Source organism: Alligator sinensis, unplaced genomic scaffold (genome assembly GCF_000455745.1).
Source record: "Alligator sinensis unplaced genomic scaffold, ASM45574v1 scaffold223_1, whole genome shotgun sequence".
Taxonomy (NCBI): domain Eukaryota; kingdom Metazoa; phylum Chordata; order Crocodylia; family Alligatoridae; genus Alligator; species Alligator sinensis.
The window spans coordinates 2,556,976-2,577,670 of NW_005841936.1; the positions used below are offsets into that span (position 1 = coordinate 2,556,976).

Consider the following 20,695-nt stretch of genomic DNA (forward strand, 5'->3'; position numbering starts at 1 on the left):
GCAGCCTCGTACTCTTGCCCTGGCATATGCATTGAATGTCTTGGTGCAATGTTTGCAGGACTGTACAAGCATATTCATCAGGCACCTGACTAGACCTCTTATGCATACACTATGATCCAGAGGATCAATGTCTGCCTACACAGTAGTGATAAACAGAGGCCTTGTTTATCACCAGGAAACGTAACGTGTTTTATCTGAAATCCAAGTAAACGCTATGGCGCCATATTGAAAATTAGAATGTGTTCTGAGCAGTTGCACAGTAATGCTTACTGTAATCTTAGCCCTCTGGACAGAGCTGGACCTGACTGCTTGGGCCCTCTCCCCCTGCCTCCGAAAACTAACCCTAGCACTGTGTATCATAGCTCATGTTTCTGCCCATGAGGGTGTGCAACTCTCATGTCCAGGGCCCATGCCCTTCCTGTTGTGTCCAATACTGCTCAGCCCAGGATTACCTGCCTCTGGCACGCTGGATCTATGACCCTGGTGAATACATGCTACTTATTATGATTTGGAGATACTCCTCCCATAACTTTGTTATGATAAGAGTGCACTTAGCATATTTTACCACTTGAACATGTGGTTAATTGTGCTTCAAGTGTAATGTGTGACATGGCCCTGATATTACTTTAAACTTTTGTCAACTTGAGGTTTCTTTTCTTGTTATATAAGATTTTTCATCTAGTATTTCTTCTCTGAAATAGCTGGGAAATAATTTTTTGTTTTTAGTACATTCCATTCAGGGGTGCTGGCAGCACGTGGTGGCCACGATGGGGCCTATATGGCACTATATGGCAAAGTGCAGGGTGGTTGCCCCGATTTGTATTCCCCCCACCCCCCTTCCCCAGGGATGGGTCCCCTGGTCTCAGTCTTGTTCTCCAGGGAAGTGAAATCCATGAGCAGATTGATTTATGAATATGATTAAAATTAGCAACTTAAATCAGCAAGCAGAAGACATTTATTGATATTGATATCAATCCTGCTTTGCATTTTTATATGTAATTTTCCAAAAATTGTTTGATTTTTTTCACTGATTCATAGCCATTAAAGCATTTTTATATGCAGCTATATATAGCTGTTTCGCTAAATCTAATACTACTTTTTACTAACTAGCGCTCTCCAGTAGTCTATACACAATTATATAATCACTTATCTGACTTAATATACCTTTGTTTAGACTTAAAATCTTTATGTTTTTATTATTTTAGAACACAGCAAAAGATGCCATTCTCTTTTACAAAATGATTAGTGGGTTTTGATACATTGTAATTGAATGGAAATTAGCTTTCTATTTTAAATATTAAAACATATTTAAATGTTCTTAATTAAAATACATAAGACATACAAGCAAGTGCTATATTTAAAAGTGGCTGATTTATTAAACAAAGCATGCATTCCCTACAGTTGGTAAAATTGAGCAAACTGTAATCTGGTCATATGTCCTTCAAGATCTTAAAACTAGCAGATCTCATCTTTTCATGCTATTTTATTCATAGGTTGAAAAAGCTTTTTTTTTTCAGCTCATCAGTTTTTCAACTTTCAGCAAGAGTCATTCAATTACACTAATTGCATAAACTGAAATGAATACTATAGTTATAATTTAAATTTAATTTTCAATAGTTTGATTTCTTTTATTTTTTTAAATAAAACATAGTTAAATTAGAAGAAGCTTGTTAAAACAATATATATACCCTGATAAGTGTTATTACAAAGAGTTGTCCTACATACTATGAATAATGCGTCTTATATGGTATTTTTGTCATTATGATACAGATGATTGTGCCCTATTATTTAAATCTGTGTAACAGAACAAAATACACTGTGAAATCAAGGAATAGCATGGACTGTGGTATAGAAAAAAATTAAGAATCTACCAAGAAATCCTGGTTATAAGTAGAAGATTAGAAAGCTAGCTGCAAGTACAGCATCTCTATAGAATAGTTTTTATGGAATCCGTGCACCATAAAACATTCTGGTAGTAACAGTAATCAGTCTACTTAGAACCAGAAGCATGTGATTTATAAGTTAACGAAGTTGTACCTAGAAACAGAAAAAAAGTCATCATTAAGAGACATATGCTGCTTAAGAATACTGGATGTTTTGATAAGAAACCTTTTATATATGTAGTAGTGGAGCATGAATTGAGTTAGTAGATAGGGCTGCTGGGGCCTGGAGGTACTGGGGGGAGGGAAGGGAAGATAAAGATGAGAAAAAGGAAGTAATACTTACTTACTATTTTGTTATGGGCAGGTGTGGAGGATGAGAAATTAATCTAACATTGCTGCCAGGAATATTGCCAGAAATACTGGAACAGTTGATAAAAAAGGTTGGGGGTAGAGAAATATTTGTATGGGCGGGGAGGGGAGTGAAGGAGGTAGGGATTTATTTTCATTTTTAATTTGAAACTGAGAAGCAGAAGAAGAATTAAGTATTTATATTATGGAATTAATCATATAATCATAGAGAAATAGGGCTGGAAGGGACCTCAAACTTGACTTTCAGGCCAGTTTCAATGTGATATCTGGCCAGGGCTCCCTATGGGTCCATGGCCTTGCAAACTAGATCAAGAATGCAGGACAGTGCTGGGCCTGATTTTGGCATACAGAACTGGGGAGAGGTAGTTCGGGTCCCCTGGAGCCCAGTCCTGGTTCACAGGGTCCAATCCAGCCTATGAACCAGCCCTTCACATTAAATTATCTCATTAAAGATAGGATTATTTGCTTAATTTATGGTTCCAGTGTGTGGGAGAGAGAGTTAACAGAAACTGATCTAATTAAAGTGATAGTCCTTCAAGTGCTAAGAGCAGCTCAGTTTTCCAGGGGAAGTATTAAGGTAATGAAAACTAGGAGTGCAGAGAAGTATTTAGGCTCTAACTGAAGAAGCCAAGGAAGATGGGTAGAGTGGTTAAATGTTTAACCATTTGCACATCTATACCTGGTAATACCTTACTGGTTATCATTAGCATGGGGCAGGGAGCAGTCCGGTGGGGAAGGGAAGTGGTGTGGTGCCCCTGAAACAGCAGGGCAGGCAGAAGAGAAGGAGAAGGGGAGGGAGGACTAATACTGTACTTAGTACAGTGGGCGAGCCATGAGGGGCCTGATCCTTTTTGTGGTAGCACAGCCTTGGCCCCTTCCCTGCTGTCTGCCCCAAAGCATGTGTGCATCTGCCGCCTGCAATGAGCCAGACTGGGGGCCTCACAGACCCCAGTGCAGCCACTTGCAGCCTTCTGGCCCCCTGCTATGGCCAGCCCATGCTCTAGGCAGGTCTCTGCCCCCCCGCCAGGGAGCCTGGGCTGCTGGTGCCACCTGAAGAATGAGTGAGTACTGGTGGGGGCGTATCCCTGATAAATGCATGTTACCAGTTAACTGTTTAACCAATAACATTAGGGGAGTTTAAACAGGTACTTAAGTATTTGTTATACTTTTTGCCTTTTTTATTCCTTTGCATCGCTTTTTGGTGGGCTTTGTGGTGGGTTTCCCAGTATATTTTAGTGTTTACCTAACTGCTTTGTGCCCTGCTGGACTACATAAGGCTAACCCTCATGGAAAGCAGAAAATTGGTTTTCCAGATGCTCAGTCCCTACATCAACTTTGTTGGTTTGTCATCAATTTCTACTCCCTGGAAAGACATCTGGTAGTAATCCCCTTGTCATCAAGTACAGAACTCTTCCCATTTGTTTTACCTTTGCCACCAGTCTCTTGATTGCCTTTTCTTCAGGCACCACCTTTCACTCCTTTTGAGTGCCCAGGAATAGATTTCTTTTGCTCTAACTCCTTTGCAGGCTGTTGAAGTGGAGCTAAATCAGTATTGTAAAGTTAGGTTGCCTTTAACAGAAGGGAACTGCACTCAAAGACCCAGGAGGTTCCTCTCAGTCCTATGTCCAGTGTTCCATTCAGTAGCCAATTCCATTCTGGCCGGTTTGAGAATTTAGGCCCAACGTAATACTGGGCCTAATAATATTAAACCCGAAGAATGTAGTCAAGTATCAGTGATATGAAATAAAATCATTCTGAAGCTAGTTCATCTATGTAGGCTCTTGATAAGAAACTAATGAAACAGGAGACAGTTTATAGCACTGTAACTATAGCACTGTATAGGAAAGGACCACCAGCTGCTGGACATGGGTTTGATTTCAGAGCAAGGCAAAATATTCCAAAGCACTACAGTTCTGTGAATTTGGGCCTTGTGATCTGAGGGTAAGGGTACTACATGGAAAAATCCACTACTGGTGGCACATACACTGTGCAGGCTGTACCTTCTAGACCTCTACACACACAGCTCTGTTGAACAGGAGAGAGTTTGTGAACATGCAACAATAGCTGCACATCTCTGATGGGAGGCTGTAGGCAATCCGACTAATCATGGATCAGGATGGAATGCTACAGACAAAACAATTCATACTCCAGGGATGACCACAAAGGGTGGCAAGGGTCACCTTTGTGCTGCTATCATACATTTAATGGTAGCTCAAAGTGAAAGCAAACAGATGTCCAGACCTTCTGGTGCACCACAATACTGGAATCTGTGGCCACGGCAGAAGGCAGTAATAAATTGAGCTGCTTTATTGTGGCCCATGTTTGTTTGCTTATGGCAGAAGATCTCAGGCAGTGTAAAGCTGACCGGGTTTTCCAGCCTCCCTGGAGCAGGGGTTCCTCAGGCTTGAGGGGGCTGGTCCTGCACCCCCGTTTAGCCTTGGGAGTGTCTGCCTCACTTTCCCTGCTTACCAAAATGCATCTCTTCAAGGATACATTTGGGTAAGTGGGAAAAGTTTGGGCTTTGGTGTGTTTGGATGCATCCCATGTAGCAGGTGGGGGCAAGCAGAGGGATTTCCCCCTGCGTACCTGCAAGCGTGAAGGGGGGGACTTCCTCTCTCCCTACCTTATGTTTACAGGAACATGTAGTGAAATTATCTGTAGAGGGATTCATCTGCATGCATAACTGCAAGGGGTTGGGGGTGGGGGGGAGGGGGAACCTATTTGCAGATACACGCATGATAAAATCCCCTGCAGGGTTTCTCTTGCTCCCCAACACAGATGGTGCTTTTGCAGGCAGCAGTTTCCCCCCACTTGCAGATGTGCCTCAAGCTGGGGTGGGGGGAAGGGGTGGAGACTTGGAGAGGAGCATAGACATACCTGGAGTATAATCAGCTGTGCTGCCACTTATTCACTGAAGACATCTGTGCAACTCCACTAAACATGTCTGTTTCTAACCAAAGTGTAAGTCACCTGCTAGTATGAAGTGGGGGATGAGCTCTGTGTTTGGTATACAGGGTTTTCTGTAAAAAGAATCCAATACAACTTCCAGCAGACTTAAGAGACGCTGCTGTAAACTAACTGGTACACACTTTACACTGAGGTGCACCATTAGTCTTAGATGCATCTCAGGCATAGTGATCTAATAAAGAGCATACATGGAGCAGTGTGAGGGGTGGGGGGTAAAGACTATAGTGATTGACAGCAGAATGAGACTGTAGCCTCAAAAAACCCATGGAAAAGACTGAAACAAATGTATTCACTTTTAATGACAGGAGCTAGGTGGTCCAAATAGATCAGTGGTTTTCAACCTTTTTTCATTTGCTGACCCCTTTGGAAATTTTGAATGGAGGTGCGGACCTCTGAATTGTAAATACGGGTATTTACATGCTTTTGAATGATCATAGTCATCTTTTGTAGAACCCTTAGACATAGTTTGCGGACCCCCCAGGGATCTGTGGACCACAGGTTGAAAGCCACTGCAGTAGATGATTAGCTCAGCATCTGGAACTCAACTATCTTATGGTGAGATAGTTAGGGACTCTCTGGAGGACACTCTGGCGTGAGCTGCGATCAGGAAACTGAAGGCATATTTTTGCAAGTACAGCACATTTGACATGTTATGTGCAGAGTGTAGAAATCAGTACACTGCAGCAGAAGAAATCTATTCCTGGGCACTCAAAAAGGAGTGAAAGGTGGTGTCTGAAGAAAAGACAATCAAGAGACTAGCAGCAAAGGTAAAACAAATGGGAAGAGATCTGTACTTGATGACATGGGGACTACTACCAGATGTCTTTCCAGGGAGTAGAAGTAGATGACAAACCACTGTAGGGACTGAGCATCTGGAAAACCAATATTCTGCTTTCCATGAGTGTTAGCCTTATGCAACCCAGCAGGGCACAAAGCAGTTAGGTAAACACTAAAATATATTGGGAAACTCACCGCAACAAGAAGGTCAAGTATCTGTGTTATTCCACACAGGTGAAGAGCTCTGGGGCCAATCACCTTTTTGCTTTGCATAGTAAAGAGCTATGCAAAGCAAAAATGCAACCATCCAAGCTATGATGAGTGTACATGTAGGCAACTGTACTTTAAAAAGTTAGACAATAGAATTGTGTTAAGGAGCGGAAGCAAACATTACAAAATACTGAGAAATGGCTGCACGTTTTGGTTTCTGCTTAATATTGGATGTGGTCATTTCCCTGCTCAGCTAACTTTGGCATAGAGTTTCATTGATTTCAGTGGAAATTACTCCAGTGAGCAGGGAAAACAGGAGATGACCCATAATTTGTAGAAAATTTAATGGTATGTTTACCCCAGAAGCTCTGAGAACAGGAAATATTAACATACTGGAGTTAATTTTATGCTTATTATAACTAAAGACTGAGTTTAATGTTTGATGGGCTTTACATTTATAAGTGGAAACATTATTAGTATCAATGAATACATTTTTACTACTTGACAGTGCATTTATTGAGGCTGATTTTCCATTGAATTCATTGGCTTAACTGGAGGTATTCCTCATCTATGCCAGTATAATTCAGTGGAGAATCAGGCCATTTTATTAGTAAGAGGCAATGCAAATGATGGAAAGCCTATAAAATAAGACATCTCCATTTTATATACTTATGCTTAGATGGCCACATATGGAATAGAAATTTGAAATATGAACTAGATGGCATTCCTTTTGGTGAGCATTATTTATTTTGTGCTATGGTTTCCCAAAAATACACCTGTGCTTTATCTTGCTTTCCTTCAGAATTCTTCTGCAGATTCCCTCTTTTGACTTCCTATACCTCATCTTTATAATGACCAGCATGAAGTTCCTCTTTAATATCAATCTTGGAGATTAATATCTAAGTGTTTTTTCAATCTTAGAAGTCATTTGAAGTTCTTGTGTAGTAAATTGTTGAATTCACCAAAAGCCATATAATTAATCGTGTTCTTTAGAAATATTGACAAAGTTGAAAAAATGTGTTTCTAAGTAAAAGGTGGAGACACTCTTTTACTCTGACAATGTGGTACAGAATATATTAAGAAGAAATGTATTTCAAGTGCGGATTCTGTGAAGGAGTTGGATTTTTCAGACTCTTTAATATATATATGTAATATGTTGTCAGCCTGCCAGTGTGAACAGATCCACTCTGATGTCAACACACACACGTGTGTGTATTTATTGACATCAGAGTGGATCTGTTCACGCTGGCAGGCTGACAACATGTGTAGTTCATAACGTTATAATACTGTTTTGCAGATTCTTTGCTCTGATTATATAGGAACATGTGTGTATGTATATTATGGATATAGCTATATGTATATATAATGAATGTAGATTAATATAAACAATGAATATAATTACTATATACATACTATAAATTAATGCATATTAATTCATAATGCATATGAATTATGTATAGGCAGCAGTGATCAAACTGAACACTTGTTTTAATGTACACATTTTTAATACTTGTTTCACTTTCTTTTTATTTTTAAACAACCACCAAAAAACCGTACCCATCTTCTGCATGCTCTGTTTTCACTATGTAGAGTGGGGGAACGATGCAGTTCTGTTGTTTGGAGGTGGTGACATGGTTGAGTCATTTCCTTTGAATCTATGAAGCAACAGTACCACAGATCACGGTTTTGCCTTTCATTCTGAGTAGCTGCAGTTCACAGCAGCAAGCAAGCAAAGAGGCTGTTCTTGCTACCTAGAGGTATACAGCATTGCTGAGCAGTTGCCAGTTCTCAAGGCTAGTTTTAGATATGCATGTGCCTTTGTGAAGCAAAAGATGCTTTATTCCTACCTATTCCACTATGCTAGATAGCTGTAAGCTGAAAACTGGAGGAACTTTGCCATTTGGATACAATAAGGTAAGAATGTTTTGGTTTATCTTAAGAGAATGTAACATGTTCTACTGACTTATTAGATCACATCCTGCCTTATTACAATTCTGTACAATACAGCAATGCTGTGCACTTCCTTAAACAAAGTAGCAAAGATTTTCTGCTATGATTTTGAAATCCAAGTACTTCAAATATTAATTTTTGAAAATGTTTAAATAGATATTTTTCCTTAAAATGTAGGTGTAGAATGAGAAAAAATGAATATACTGCTTAGGTTCAGAATATTAAAACTTTAGAGGAATACTGAAAAATAGCACCAGTCACCTAAAATGACAAGCATCTCTGTGTTAACAGGTTACAAAATAAGAATTGAGATGTTTTATCCCCTTGCACCTATCCATCTTCTTGGGGGGGCGGGAAACAGCAGCAAAACCTCATCCTTGGCATCCTTAGGTTAAGCTCTTCACATTTTACTGATATACGGATTTATTTACATATTATTGATTTTGTTTTGATTTAAAATATTGCCATGTTAGTTTCTGAAGTTATTTTTTTCTGGACACTTCTGTGTAGTTTTCAATAGGTATATATATATGTTTTTTGTAAGGAAACAAGTTAAAAATCATACTTGTTCTTTAGATTGTTCAGTAACCAGTAAACATTTAACAAATATACATTCAGGTGTTGTGGTGTATACTATAATAGACTACTTCAATTAAATGGAGGTGTTAAATATCTTAATGTCTTTTCTGTTTTTAGGCAGAGCTCTCCTAACCTCATATATTAGAAACTGAATGAGGATTGCAAAACTATTCAAGAACGTATTTTCTCTTAGTGTCAGATATTACTGTTTTGAATGTTTTTAAATCCAGAGCAATTCCTGGTTGAATTATTGCGATATAAAATATGATTCTCTGTATAATATTAGAATCCATATATCAAAATAGTAAATATTTAGGGTAACCTCTGGTATTTAAAATTAGACTTTCTTTCAACCACACATTATGGACACCCCCTTCCCCACAACTATGACTGTTGAGGTGAACTTGGAAGGAAAACTGCATGTATATTATGTTGGCTTCAGTAAATGTATGCCACTTTTTAGAAATAAAGACTGTTCAGTGTTCTTGGACTCTACTGATTATAAACATGACAACTGTCTCTACCTATTGATTGACTTATACTTTGCATTCAGTGCTTATAGTACAGAATTCAAGATAATCCTGTGATTTTCAAGCAAATGACAAGCCCTTTGTGTTTAATGTGGTGGTATAAGTTTGTTCTAATTTATTTAGATTTCCAGTTAAAACAGAAACTGCTTAGGGCTGAATAAGTTTGCGATCTACCTTCCATAAAGCTTAGCCTAACAAAATGCGCACATGATTTTAATACTTCACAGGCATATGGAGCCAGTTCTATAGTATTGAGCTTCATTTTGGAAAAAAGACTTTGAGGCGGGAGGGGGTGTCCCCTATTTTGACATAATACATTTTCATGTCTTTAGAGATTTGTTTTACATATTAGATCTGAAGCAACCTAGAAATCTAGGTTGAAAATCTGTGAAGTTTGTTAGTGTATTCCTTACGGTTCCCTGTCCCTCTCAGTGTGTATTCACATATACAACTTACAGTAATCTTCTTAAAGTCAAAATGACAAGGAAGTCACAGGCTCTTTGGTTAGGATGAGAATCAAATGCTTTTACACAAATTAAAGGTTTAGTTAATTTATTGCATAAGGCCTTTGATTCATTCTGCTTAAAGAAGATTTTTCCATTAGTGAAAATAATGGTGCTCTTGGGATTTTTCTAAGTACAAGTGAATTTGGAGCGTTTTTAGGTGCTTTAGAATAATTTAAATATCAAATGTATTCCTGGTGTAATTATATCTTGACAGGACTTTCACCAGTGGTGAATATGGACTAGTAATCACAGAGCATCCGTATCACTTGATTATTCCACTGAAACAAAACTTCTGTTATTCTGTTGTCAGATTCCACTTTGAGCCTTCTTTTGAAGACATTATCTCTTGGATTTGTAGACTGTGTATAGTGCTATATATCAAACTCAGTGCTCAAGCTTTCACAGTATATGATATGTTAAAAGCATTCAATTTTTCTGAGGAAGTGAAGCAACAAACCTAGACAGTGCTTTACGCTCAGGTATATTTTCTCTCTATTTTGAATTTATTGGCAATACTGTGGCTCAGACGGTTCCTTATTTGTTTGTTGAAAGGGCTTAGTGGAAACAAATATTTCCACAGTGCTCATTTTATTGACTAAATCAGCAGTGTTGAAACAGATCCTGACTATTCTGTTGGTTTTGCTAAAAACTCCTGGCTATTCAGCAACTCCAAAATGCCTTAGGATATAGGGCACATTGCACATCAATCAAAGAAGAAATTGTATTTGGCTGTCTAAGTATATGGAATATATTTAGTGGTACCACTGAAGGTAATAAGCTTGCCTTCAGAAAGAATGGCTCTGAGAATCTGTGAATGCTGGCACCAGTAAAGAGGTAAAGAGGTTCAATTACAGCATACATGGGCACACAATATTTGTGCTCTCTGGATTGTTGAAAAGTGGTCAGCATTTATGTATGTCTTACATATGCTACAATTAGTTAAAGCAAATTGAAATGCAGACAAACTGGTTTTGAGCCGTCATTTCCAATAGAGTTCTGCTAGGTTCAGTAAGACCTGGTATACAGAAGACAACCCAAGAATGCAACAGCAATTCGTTTAACTATGTGCACATTTGTTTATTCAGATTTTTTAATGCAACAACAGTATAACTAATAGAGCTAAACATAAGAGGAATGAGAAGGAAATGTAAAAATGTAGGGTTTTTTTTAGATGTTTTTTGTTTTTAATATATCTTAAAGTGTTAACCTCTGTTTTTATTAAAATCTGTTATAGCATGTAAAGTTTGTTTTATAGGGAACTGTCCTGCTTTTATTGCAGGTAAAAAGGCTATATAATTTGTTGATAGCCAATGGATATTTAGATGAATGTAAGAGGTTATAATGCCAGTCATCTCCAAGACATTCATGTTGTATGAGTAAGAGAGTGAGTAATCCTCACAACAAGCAAAATAACTTGGTGACAAAAATTTTCTTAACTATCTTCCAGAAAATATTATTGTACTAATTAGTGAAAGCAAGGCAATTCCTTCTAATTTTATCTTCAGATGGCTAAAGTTAGCAGAAATTGATTATAGTTGTTCAAAATGAGGGAATTTGGCAAGTTTAATGAAGGAGATTGGCGTGATCTTTTCTTGCTTTTGACGCCCACTGAAGTGTTTGTGAATAACGTTTGCTCAGTTTTCCCTAAGTAAAAGGATGTGATAGGGTAGAGGGCAAAGATTAAAAAAAGAAGTATAGGTTCTAGGAAAAGCAACGTTTCAGCACCAGTGGTAGGGCTGCAAAGAAATATTTGTAGGATTTAATACTGGTTTGATTCCCATTAAATTCCTCAGGATTCCCATTTTGCATTAAAAGTTCCTTTTTATCTCCTTTAATTTAGGTGGGGAAGCTGCTATTCAAGGTATGAAGTGAAATGATATAGCTCAAGGCATAGTGCAGAGTTAATCTTTCATAGGAGTGCACTGAACTCTGTTGGACTTCTCTAAGTATTAGCTGGGAACATTTGTGAGTTTTGGGTCTATGAAGTAGAAATACTTTTTTTCCTTGTACAAATGCCATTGGTGGAGGTTACATGTCTCAGAGAACTTGCTGGTCAACAGAAACTGTTGGGGCAAAACATGTTTTTTTGGCCTCATATACCAAGCTGGGAAAATAAAGAGGGAAACCACCCTGACAGTCCCTTCTTACCTCTGTTTCATTACCACGGATGCCTGGAGTCAGAGTATACGGGCAGACAAGATGAAGTCAGATATAGTATCTAATTTCTTTAAACTACTTATGTTTATTGTCTGTAAATAGCCTGTAGTTTGCTAATTAACTAACTACTGCTAAGTGTAACATTCTGCTAATGCCTTCCCAATTTGCATATATTTGTTTTACTTTAGTTTAGAACACGGGTCAGAATACAGCTACAAACCATAGGGCCTTAGACACTGCATATCTTGTGATGCCATTGTGCTGCTGGGAGTCACCCAAGATGCTTGTTCTGCCTGATGGGGGGAGGGGGAAAGAGGAGGCTGCATCTCTGAGCCCTATGACATTTGTATTTTCTTTGCAAAAAGAATTCAACACTCTTGGGCGCATTTATCTTGGAATAAACCCTTTTATCCTGATGCAATTGTTCAGACATGAACAGTGTCAATTGTTTGTCTTCTGACACTGTGAATTGCATCTGAAAGGTTGTCCCAGGACTGTATCATTGAGCCAGTGGCAAAAAAGCAGCAGTGCATTCAGCCAGTCACTAAACCCCAATTGGAAGGGCAGTGCGCACACTTGCTAACCCTGGTATTTTTCTGTTGACGGACAAACACAGGCATAACTTGTCCTGGGATAAATGCAACATCTGTTTTTAGTGTAGGGATCTCCCCTTTGGGTTTTCCTATTGGAGCAGTACATGCCTCCTAAAACAGATCTTGGGTTCTGTACTTCAGAAACAACTGGGGAATGCATATCATCAAAATCAGTCCCACTGGCTTCATCTGCCGAACTAATTGCAGATCTTTTTGACTGTGAATCCTAAGGAGAGATCTCAGAGCATAAATCTTCTGAAGACAAGTAGTGCAGATTCCCTCTCCTGGTCCAGCTGGGAGGCCTCAGAAAACTGCTAAGTCCTAAGTGTCATTAAGACTTTGAAAGTATTTGTTGATCATCATTGCTGGTAACAGTTGAGTTGAATCAGGCATTGAAGAGGTCTCTCTTGGTACTTTGTGAACCAATTGACTTTGGTAGTATGAGGTTTTTGGATCAGCTTCTAGGAGCATAGGCATCTTCTATACTGGCACTGGCATTTGGCTCTGCCTTGGGACTTACAAACTTTCAGTTTTTGGTGATATCTTCTTTTTTAGCACATCTACCACTACTCATACCCAAGTCCTACTTATCTTCCATTCAGCTTCTCTGATATCAGTGAGTTTGCTGGTTTCTCACCAAGATCTTCCAGAGACCTCTTTATTTCATTACCACTGTCACCATATATCCACTCAAGGAAGCTGGGACCAATTCAGTCTTCAGTATGTATGCTAGCACCTTCTGTAATAGTGGTTCAGTCTAGACTGTCATCCTTGATATTGAAAAGATGAGCATCACCTTACCCATGGAACTTTTCTTTGTCATTCTTGATAGAGAAGACAGTGATCAACTATCCCCTGCCAGGTTATATGGCTCCATTTTTTTGTTCCAAAGTGGAACAGGTTCCACATTTTGGGGTCAGTGGGCACATGATATATATGCAGTAGACTAATTGTACTGGCCATTAGTGCATCATGGCAAAAGTCGTGCTATTGCATTAATGCACAGTAAAATTAGTCTATGGTGCATTAGCATCACTTAGAAGGCATGCACAGTGCATTTAGTTAGTACCTGTTATTACAGGTACTAAACTTAATGTGCAAGAACTACGGTGCATTAATGCACATGTAGATGTGCCAAGTTTGGAGATGACAGGGGTTCATCCACTTTGGCCACCTGTACTGTATAGTTTCCAACACCCATAGTAGTTTTCATCTCAACAGTTTATATTCATAGCCCTGTTTTGTATCCCTTAGTGTGTGCTGAAAAAAAGGAATATTACTTTCTTGAAGACAGGGGTCAAGTAATGAGGTTTCACTGCTTACTAAGGAAGTGCAAGAGAATAAATAGACAGTCCCAGGTTCACTTTGTCTCCAGACAAAGCGTTGATACCAGACCATGTATTCACTATTCTTCAACATTAAAGAATCTTCCATGACCTAAAGAGGAGAGGGACTGCATTATCTTGGCATCCCAACTGAGGAGAAGTCAGGTTCTATATACCTCTTTACTGGGCAATAACAAATCCTGATAAATAAAGTTTTGCTGTACTTACCTTATTGATCGATTGCTGGAAGAAACAGAAATAAATTAAAATCAATATGAGAGAAGTGTCAGCTGGTCATAAATTCCACTTCATGCTGCTTTAGTTGTATTTAATAAGCCTTGTACAGTGATGGTATTGACTGCCACTATGTGTCTCTTTCTGACTGTCTTTGTTAGGTGTTCCTAAGGAGCTGCAAATGACCAAAATAGATTTAGCATGTGAAAGTTGCACATTCTTTCCTGGTGAAATACATAATGTCTGAGAACTTTCAAAGATTCAAGTTCTTTTATCTTTAGGCGCCCCATACCAGACACAGAAAATTTAGGCAACGTATGTATAAATGGCAAAAGCCCTCTAAAGAAAGCATTATGCAGCAGTTACCAATCATTTGATCAGCTTCTTCTTGCCTCCTGAACAGCAGGTTTGACTTCCTTATTTTAGATCATATTTCATGCTTGTGGTAGTTTAATTTATTACCATCACACCTGGTCATCTCAACTTCAGATGAATGGATATTGGAGATCACGCAAATGACATATGCAGTGCAGTTCCTTTTTTTAACATCACCTTATTCACTTTTCTTAATCTGTTCACAGATACCTCTTGTAAGAACCTACTTGAACAAGAGGATTCTAACCGTAAAAGAGAACTTAATCACTGGAAAAAAGGTTTCTGTTGAATGCAAACTCCAAAGGAAAAAACTAGAGTTGACCTTTTTCTAGATCTCAGAAAGCTGAATGTGGACAGAAAAATGTTATCTGTTAATAGTCAGTATTGATCTGATCAATTGTCATGGTGCTATCAATGTCCAAGATATATATTTCCTTATTATATTTATATTCCTTTCTCCAGGTTAAAAAAGGGACTGGAAAAAATTATGGATGATAGGTCTTTTAACGGCTGTTGAACAGAATGGTGGTTTCTTTTGACTCTCTAACAAAATAAATGGTGACTGCCAGAGCAAGTACTGAATAGGAGATGGATCAGTATTCAGTTTGATGCTCTCTCTGTATAGCATCCACCCCTGCCGCTGTCAGATACAGGATACTGGGCTAGATGGACCATATGACTCTTCTTATGTTCTTCTTATTATTAACCCCTGAGTACAAACACTTTCCTGAGATTTGTTTTAAACAACTATCAATACAAGCATCAAATTTATCCCTTTGGACTCTCATAAGCACTAAGGGCATAGTCTGTCTCTACTTTGCGCCTCAGAATGGCAGCTGTCTAGGCACATAAATATTGTATTTGGCACTTACCCACAGGTATCAATTTTGTTACCCCTGCAGGGCAGATGGATAGACTGAACATGCACAGTATTCTACACACTGGCTAGGTAGATATATGGCTACATATGTGTGTCCATTCTGGATGCACACATGCTACTAACTCATGAAAATGTAGCTAGACAAACCCATGACAACCTGTGGTTAAATGAAATCCTTCTAAGAATCACACCCAGTACTCTTTTTATATTTTGTATTTGGCTCCAGAGGTAAAGAGTATATTGCAGAAGGTCTGGTTTTGGACTTATTTGCTAAGTCCTGAGTATTAAACACACTACAAGGAAAGGGGAAGGCTAGGGAGCTGCTAGACACTGGGCTTTGAAGCCAGGGGGCAGGCTAAACAGTTTTTAAAGTAAACTGTCAGCAATTGTAGATTAAGGGCAGGCCTGGTGGCAGAATTAAGTAGAAATACAGAATAACCTTAGTATCTCACCCAAGGTTTTCATATTGCAATGGAGGGATCTATAAATATATGTGAACTGTTCTTTAGACCAGTGGCATCAAACTCATCTGGCGCTGTAGCATGGGTCCCAGACCAGCTGGAAAAAGTGCTCTGTGTGTGTGAAGCTTGCATCCCAGAGTGGGCATCACATGTGGTGTAGTCCAACCAGGGCAGCTGCCAAATACAGCACAGCTCTCGTTCTAACTGGACTGTGACATGCGGCACCTATTTTGGGTGCTTTGGGATCTGTGCCACATGCAGAGCTGGTCCCATGCTAGTTGGAGCTTCCACCAGACCCAGTATGTTCGGGGAAAGGATGGGAGAGGGGGAGGAGGAAGGAAAGGGGGTCTTGTGAGTGGATTTGGCCTGTAGACTGGCCCCATGTCACAGGCACGCACTGTGACCCATGTGGGTTGAATCAGGCACAGGGGCAGCACCAGGGGCCCAATAGTGGGGCACTGTGAGCTGGATCCAGCCTGCAGGCCATATGTTTGACACTCCTGCCTTAGATTGTCACTCAGGAAGTAAATATTTTGGTGACTGGAGTTATCAGATTTAACTAAGGAGCTTACATAGATGCTCTAATAGTTGAGGGACTGTGGTCTGCTCAGGGAAAAGAAAACATACATATAAATATATTAGAAGACAGAAACATCTAGAATGGCTAAATGACCTCCCTACCAAAAATGAAATGTTGCCCAGTCCAGGAGATATTTGACAATATAGCCACTCACCATGTTCTGAATAAGCAGGATGCAACAAGACCAGCTCAACTGTGCTTGGAATTTGTCTGCGAAGCTTTTCCTTTCAGCAATGAAACTTCCTAGCCCAGGCAATGTGAGAGCAGATGATTTTTTGTTCAGCTGTGAATAATGTAGTAATGGTGAGCAATTTGGAACATCTTCATTAGTTGGGATTTCATGTTTGAGGCCATGAAGAACAAAAAGTGTCATTAGTTTTGTTTTAGGGGGTTGGAGTCATTAGTCATTGTCAGAAGCTTTTCTTCTTCCTTGAACTTTCAGTTTCTCATGTTCATTTTCTCCCATTACACAATTTCCAAGGGGAATTTATAAGTTCAAACATAAAAAAACCTAGCTTATTCTAATAGCTTTTGATTTGGCTGAGGCAAGTATAGTACATAGACTGTCACAGCCTCTCAATAAAAAGGCCAGTAATCTTATCTCTGATTCCTGATGTCCTTTCTCTGTACATTGCAAGACCCCTATATCTGAACCTGCCATCAGTAGGCACTGATATTTAATAGCAAAATTCTGCATATAGAACATATTTCACAATGAACAAGGAAGTCTCAAGGATAGCAAAAATGGTATTACCAGATCCATGTTTGTGACTATAAAGAACAAGATGTGTGTTAGTTTTGTTCTGGGGGTATCAGAGGGAGTTACATTTCAAAATGGAAGGGTTTTTCCAGCATCATATTCTTCCATTATAATCTCAAATACAAGATATTTTGAAGCTTTGGATCTCAGTCAACTGTGAAAGGATTTTTGCAAGAAATATCCAGGGTTTACTCTCTGATTAGCCAACGTCTGAACAAGATTCAAATCTGGTATGTGAATTTATAGACATCCCACTCAAATGTATAGCTACATGCCTCCTTACATCTGTCTCCATGATAATGATTTTTCTCTTAATCATTTCAGCTAGAAGAGTGGGAGTACTGCAACCTTTGATAGAAAAGCCTTGTTGTACAATAATTCCTAAAAATCTTTATGGGGACCCATCCAAAATTTCATGCTCAGATCATATAATAATTTCATCTGTAATGTTACTTACTTACTGGGTTCTTTCTGAAGCATAGTGCAGGTAAAACAGAACCTAAGCCACTCACTGTGGGGATTTGTACAGCTGTATTGCTCTACCTTCATAGATTTATAGATGCCAGGGTTGGAAGGGACCTCGACAGATATTCGAATCTGACGCCCTGCCCTGGGCAGGAAAGAGAGCTGGGGTTAGATGACCCCAGCCAGATGCCTATCCAGGTTTCTCTTGAAGACCCACAAGGTAGGAGAGAGCACCACCTCCCTTGGAAGCCCATTCCAAGTTTTGGCCACCCTTACCACGAAGAAGTTTCTCCTGATGTCTAACTTAAATCTGCTCTCTCTCAGTTTGTGACCACTGCTCCTTGTTACCCCAAGAGATGCCCTGGTGAACAGAGCATCTCTGGTTCCTTGCTGTGCTCCCCTAATGAATTTGTAGGCAGCAACAAGATCAGCTCTCAGCCTTCTCTTGCAGAGGCTGAAGAGGTCCAGGTCCCTTAGTCTCTCCTCATAGGGCTTGGCCTGTAAACCCTTAACCATACAAATGGCCCTCCTCTTGAGGTTATCCACATACTTCTTAAAGTATGGCTCCCAAAACTGGATGCAGTACTCCAACTGCGGTCTGACCAATGCCGCATAGAGGAGAAGTATCACCTTGCTGGTTCTATTTGTCATGCATCTACTGATGCATGATAAAGTGTGGTTAGCTTTGCTGATGATTTCATCACACTGATGACTCATGTTCATCTTGGAGTCCACTAGGACTCCAAGATCCCTTTCCACTTCTGTGCTGCTGAGAGGTTTGTTCCCCAGCCAGTAGGTGTGCTGGATATTTTTATGCCCTAGGTGTGGTACTCTTCATTTGTCCTTGTTGTACTGCATCCTATTGTGTACTGTCTGTGCGGGCCGGGAGCGGTCCGAGGCTTTCGGGGGCGCGCAGCGGGCTGTGGCCAGCAGCCCTGGCACGTGGGTCGGGGAATTCGGCACAGCGGACTAGAATTAGGCACGGACGTGTAGAGGTTGATTAAAGATTATTTTACTTACACTGTAGATGGTCGTGGTGCAGGCAGGAAAACTTGCTTGCGTTGCAGTTACAGATAGAAAAGAAGAAGAGCGGACAAGAGTTCTAACCGTGAACTCTGGTCCAAGGCCGGCTGAGAGCTCTAGAACCGTGAGCCCGTCGAATCAACCGGATGAAATAACCCGAGAAGAGCTCTGGATACCACGATGAGAGTCCGAAAGGTGACTCTCCATGAAAGCGCGCAGGGAAGGGTACGTCAAGGGATCAGGCAGCGACGGGGAGAGGCTAGAGGTTGATCAGGCCCCTATATCCTTCTTAAGGCACACACTGGGTTTGTTAAGCTCCACAGTGTGCTTAGAGTTCTTCACGAGATGTGAAGTCCTCCTTCTCCTCCTCCAACTTGGGCGGAAACTGCTCAAGCCTCTTATACGGCTAGCAAGCCAATCTGCTGAAGCACACACAAAATCATACCCTTTGGGTCATGACACTGTCCACTTATCCAACCTGTTCAGGTCAGCCAGCAGTCGTTCCTTACCCTTTGGAGTGTTCACTTCCCCCCACAATTTAGTATCATCTGCAAACTTGGACAGAGTACACTTCAAGCCCACAACCAAGTCACTGATGAAGACATTGAAGGGTATAGGTCCAAGGACCGAGCCCTGCTGGACCCTACTGCCCACATCATTCTAGGCTGATAACGACCCATCTACTACCACTCTCTGAGTGCAAACCAATTTGCCACCCATCAGACCATGTAAGCATCTAAGTCACAGCCTCTTAATTTATTTATAAGAATGGGATGAGATACGGTATCAAAGGCCTTCCTAAAATGTAAGAAAATGACATCCACCCCTACTTGTGCATCTAAGCATTTTGTGACCTGGTCATCAAATGAAACCAGATTAGTCAGGCATGATCTGCCTGCTACGAATCCATGCTGGTTTCCCTACTGCATTATTTTTCCCACTGGACTCACACAAATATAATCCTTAATAATCTTTTCAAAGACTTTTCCAAGGTTGGAGGAGTTCTACCTTGGTAGAACTGAGATATAGCCAGGGTTGCTCCATCCTCTACACCATCAGTTGTCTGAAGGATGGGCATTCTCCAACACAAGTGCTCTCAATGGACTATAAAATTCTGTCTTGAGCACATTGGGCATACTACTACCAACAGTGGAATATGTATGTTGACTCTGCATCTTGAACAAAATGTGCTATTATTCTGGTAAGTAAGGTCTTTTTTGTTTCTTTTCAAAAGCTGGTACTTATGAGAAATAGCCAGTGGGCTCTTAAATTTCTTGGCAAATTCTTTGGCAAAGCAGCTAACAAGACTTTGGAGAACAAAATTCACTCTTTTCTAAGGATTTTAATTCCTATAACCAGCATAGACATCTCTTGTAGTTTTTCATCCATCAAGATACCAGAGGCTTCTGCTGCCATTCTTCAAAGGAAGATGAAATAGCCAATTAAAGGAGAGAGATGCCTGATGACTCCTGAAAACAAGTCAGATAAAAATGGTTGTTTCCTTATGTAAATACACTGCACCCAGACAGATGGTTTCTGGAAATCATTTGCACAGATCTTTGATGGAGCTGAAGTTTCTTTCCAAAGATAGATTCCTTCATTAGTTTTCCTCCTAAAAACAATGATGAAGCAAAGGATTAGGACTAATCGTGATAGTCCTTTTGACTCCATCTACTTCAAAGTTGAACATGTGGCTTAAGTATTTTTCAAGACTGGGTAAAGTTTAGAAGCACCACAGCAGGTTAGACCTAACTCTCTTCCTCCTTTGTTATTCTTGAAGATTTCAGTAGATGCCTTTCCATATATTTAGGCACCAGAATGGCTTTGAAAACCTGGCCCCAAATCTCTAGGCAGGCACAGTGAGTCACTAATATTAGGGACAAATACTGAACCTTCAGCTGCAGTTAAATGGCAGACAAGAGCTGAAAACAATGTACAGTTTCTCAGATATTACAGGATAATCCGGGTGCTTCACAGAGACAGATTCCTCAACCTCTTGCAAAGATGAGGTTGGCAAAGCAGACAGGTTGTATATAACCAGGTTACGAATTACATTCGGACTTGGGGGGGG

At 40.0% G+C, this 20,695-nt stretch overlaps 1 protein-coding gene across 1 annotated transcript in view; it reads left to right on the forward strand.

Moving 5' to 3' along the window:
- Window positions 1-8,059: 8,059 nt before the first annotated feature.
- Window positions 8,060-20,695, forward strand: part of MCTP1 (multiple C2 and transmembrane domain containing 1) — a 365,001-nt gene continuing 352,365 nt past the window's right edge. The window contains exon 1 of the mRNA XM_025199103.1: window positions 8,060-8,120. Coding sequence (XP_025054888.1) covers window positions 8,064-8,120 — 57 coding nt within the window. The 5' untranslated portion in view covers window positions 8,060-8,063. The remainder of the gene's footprint in view (window positions 8,121-20,695) is intronic.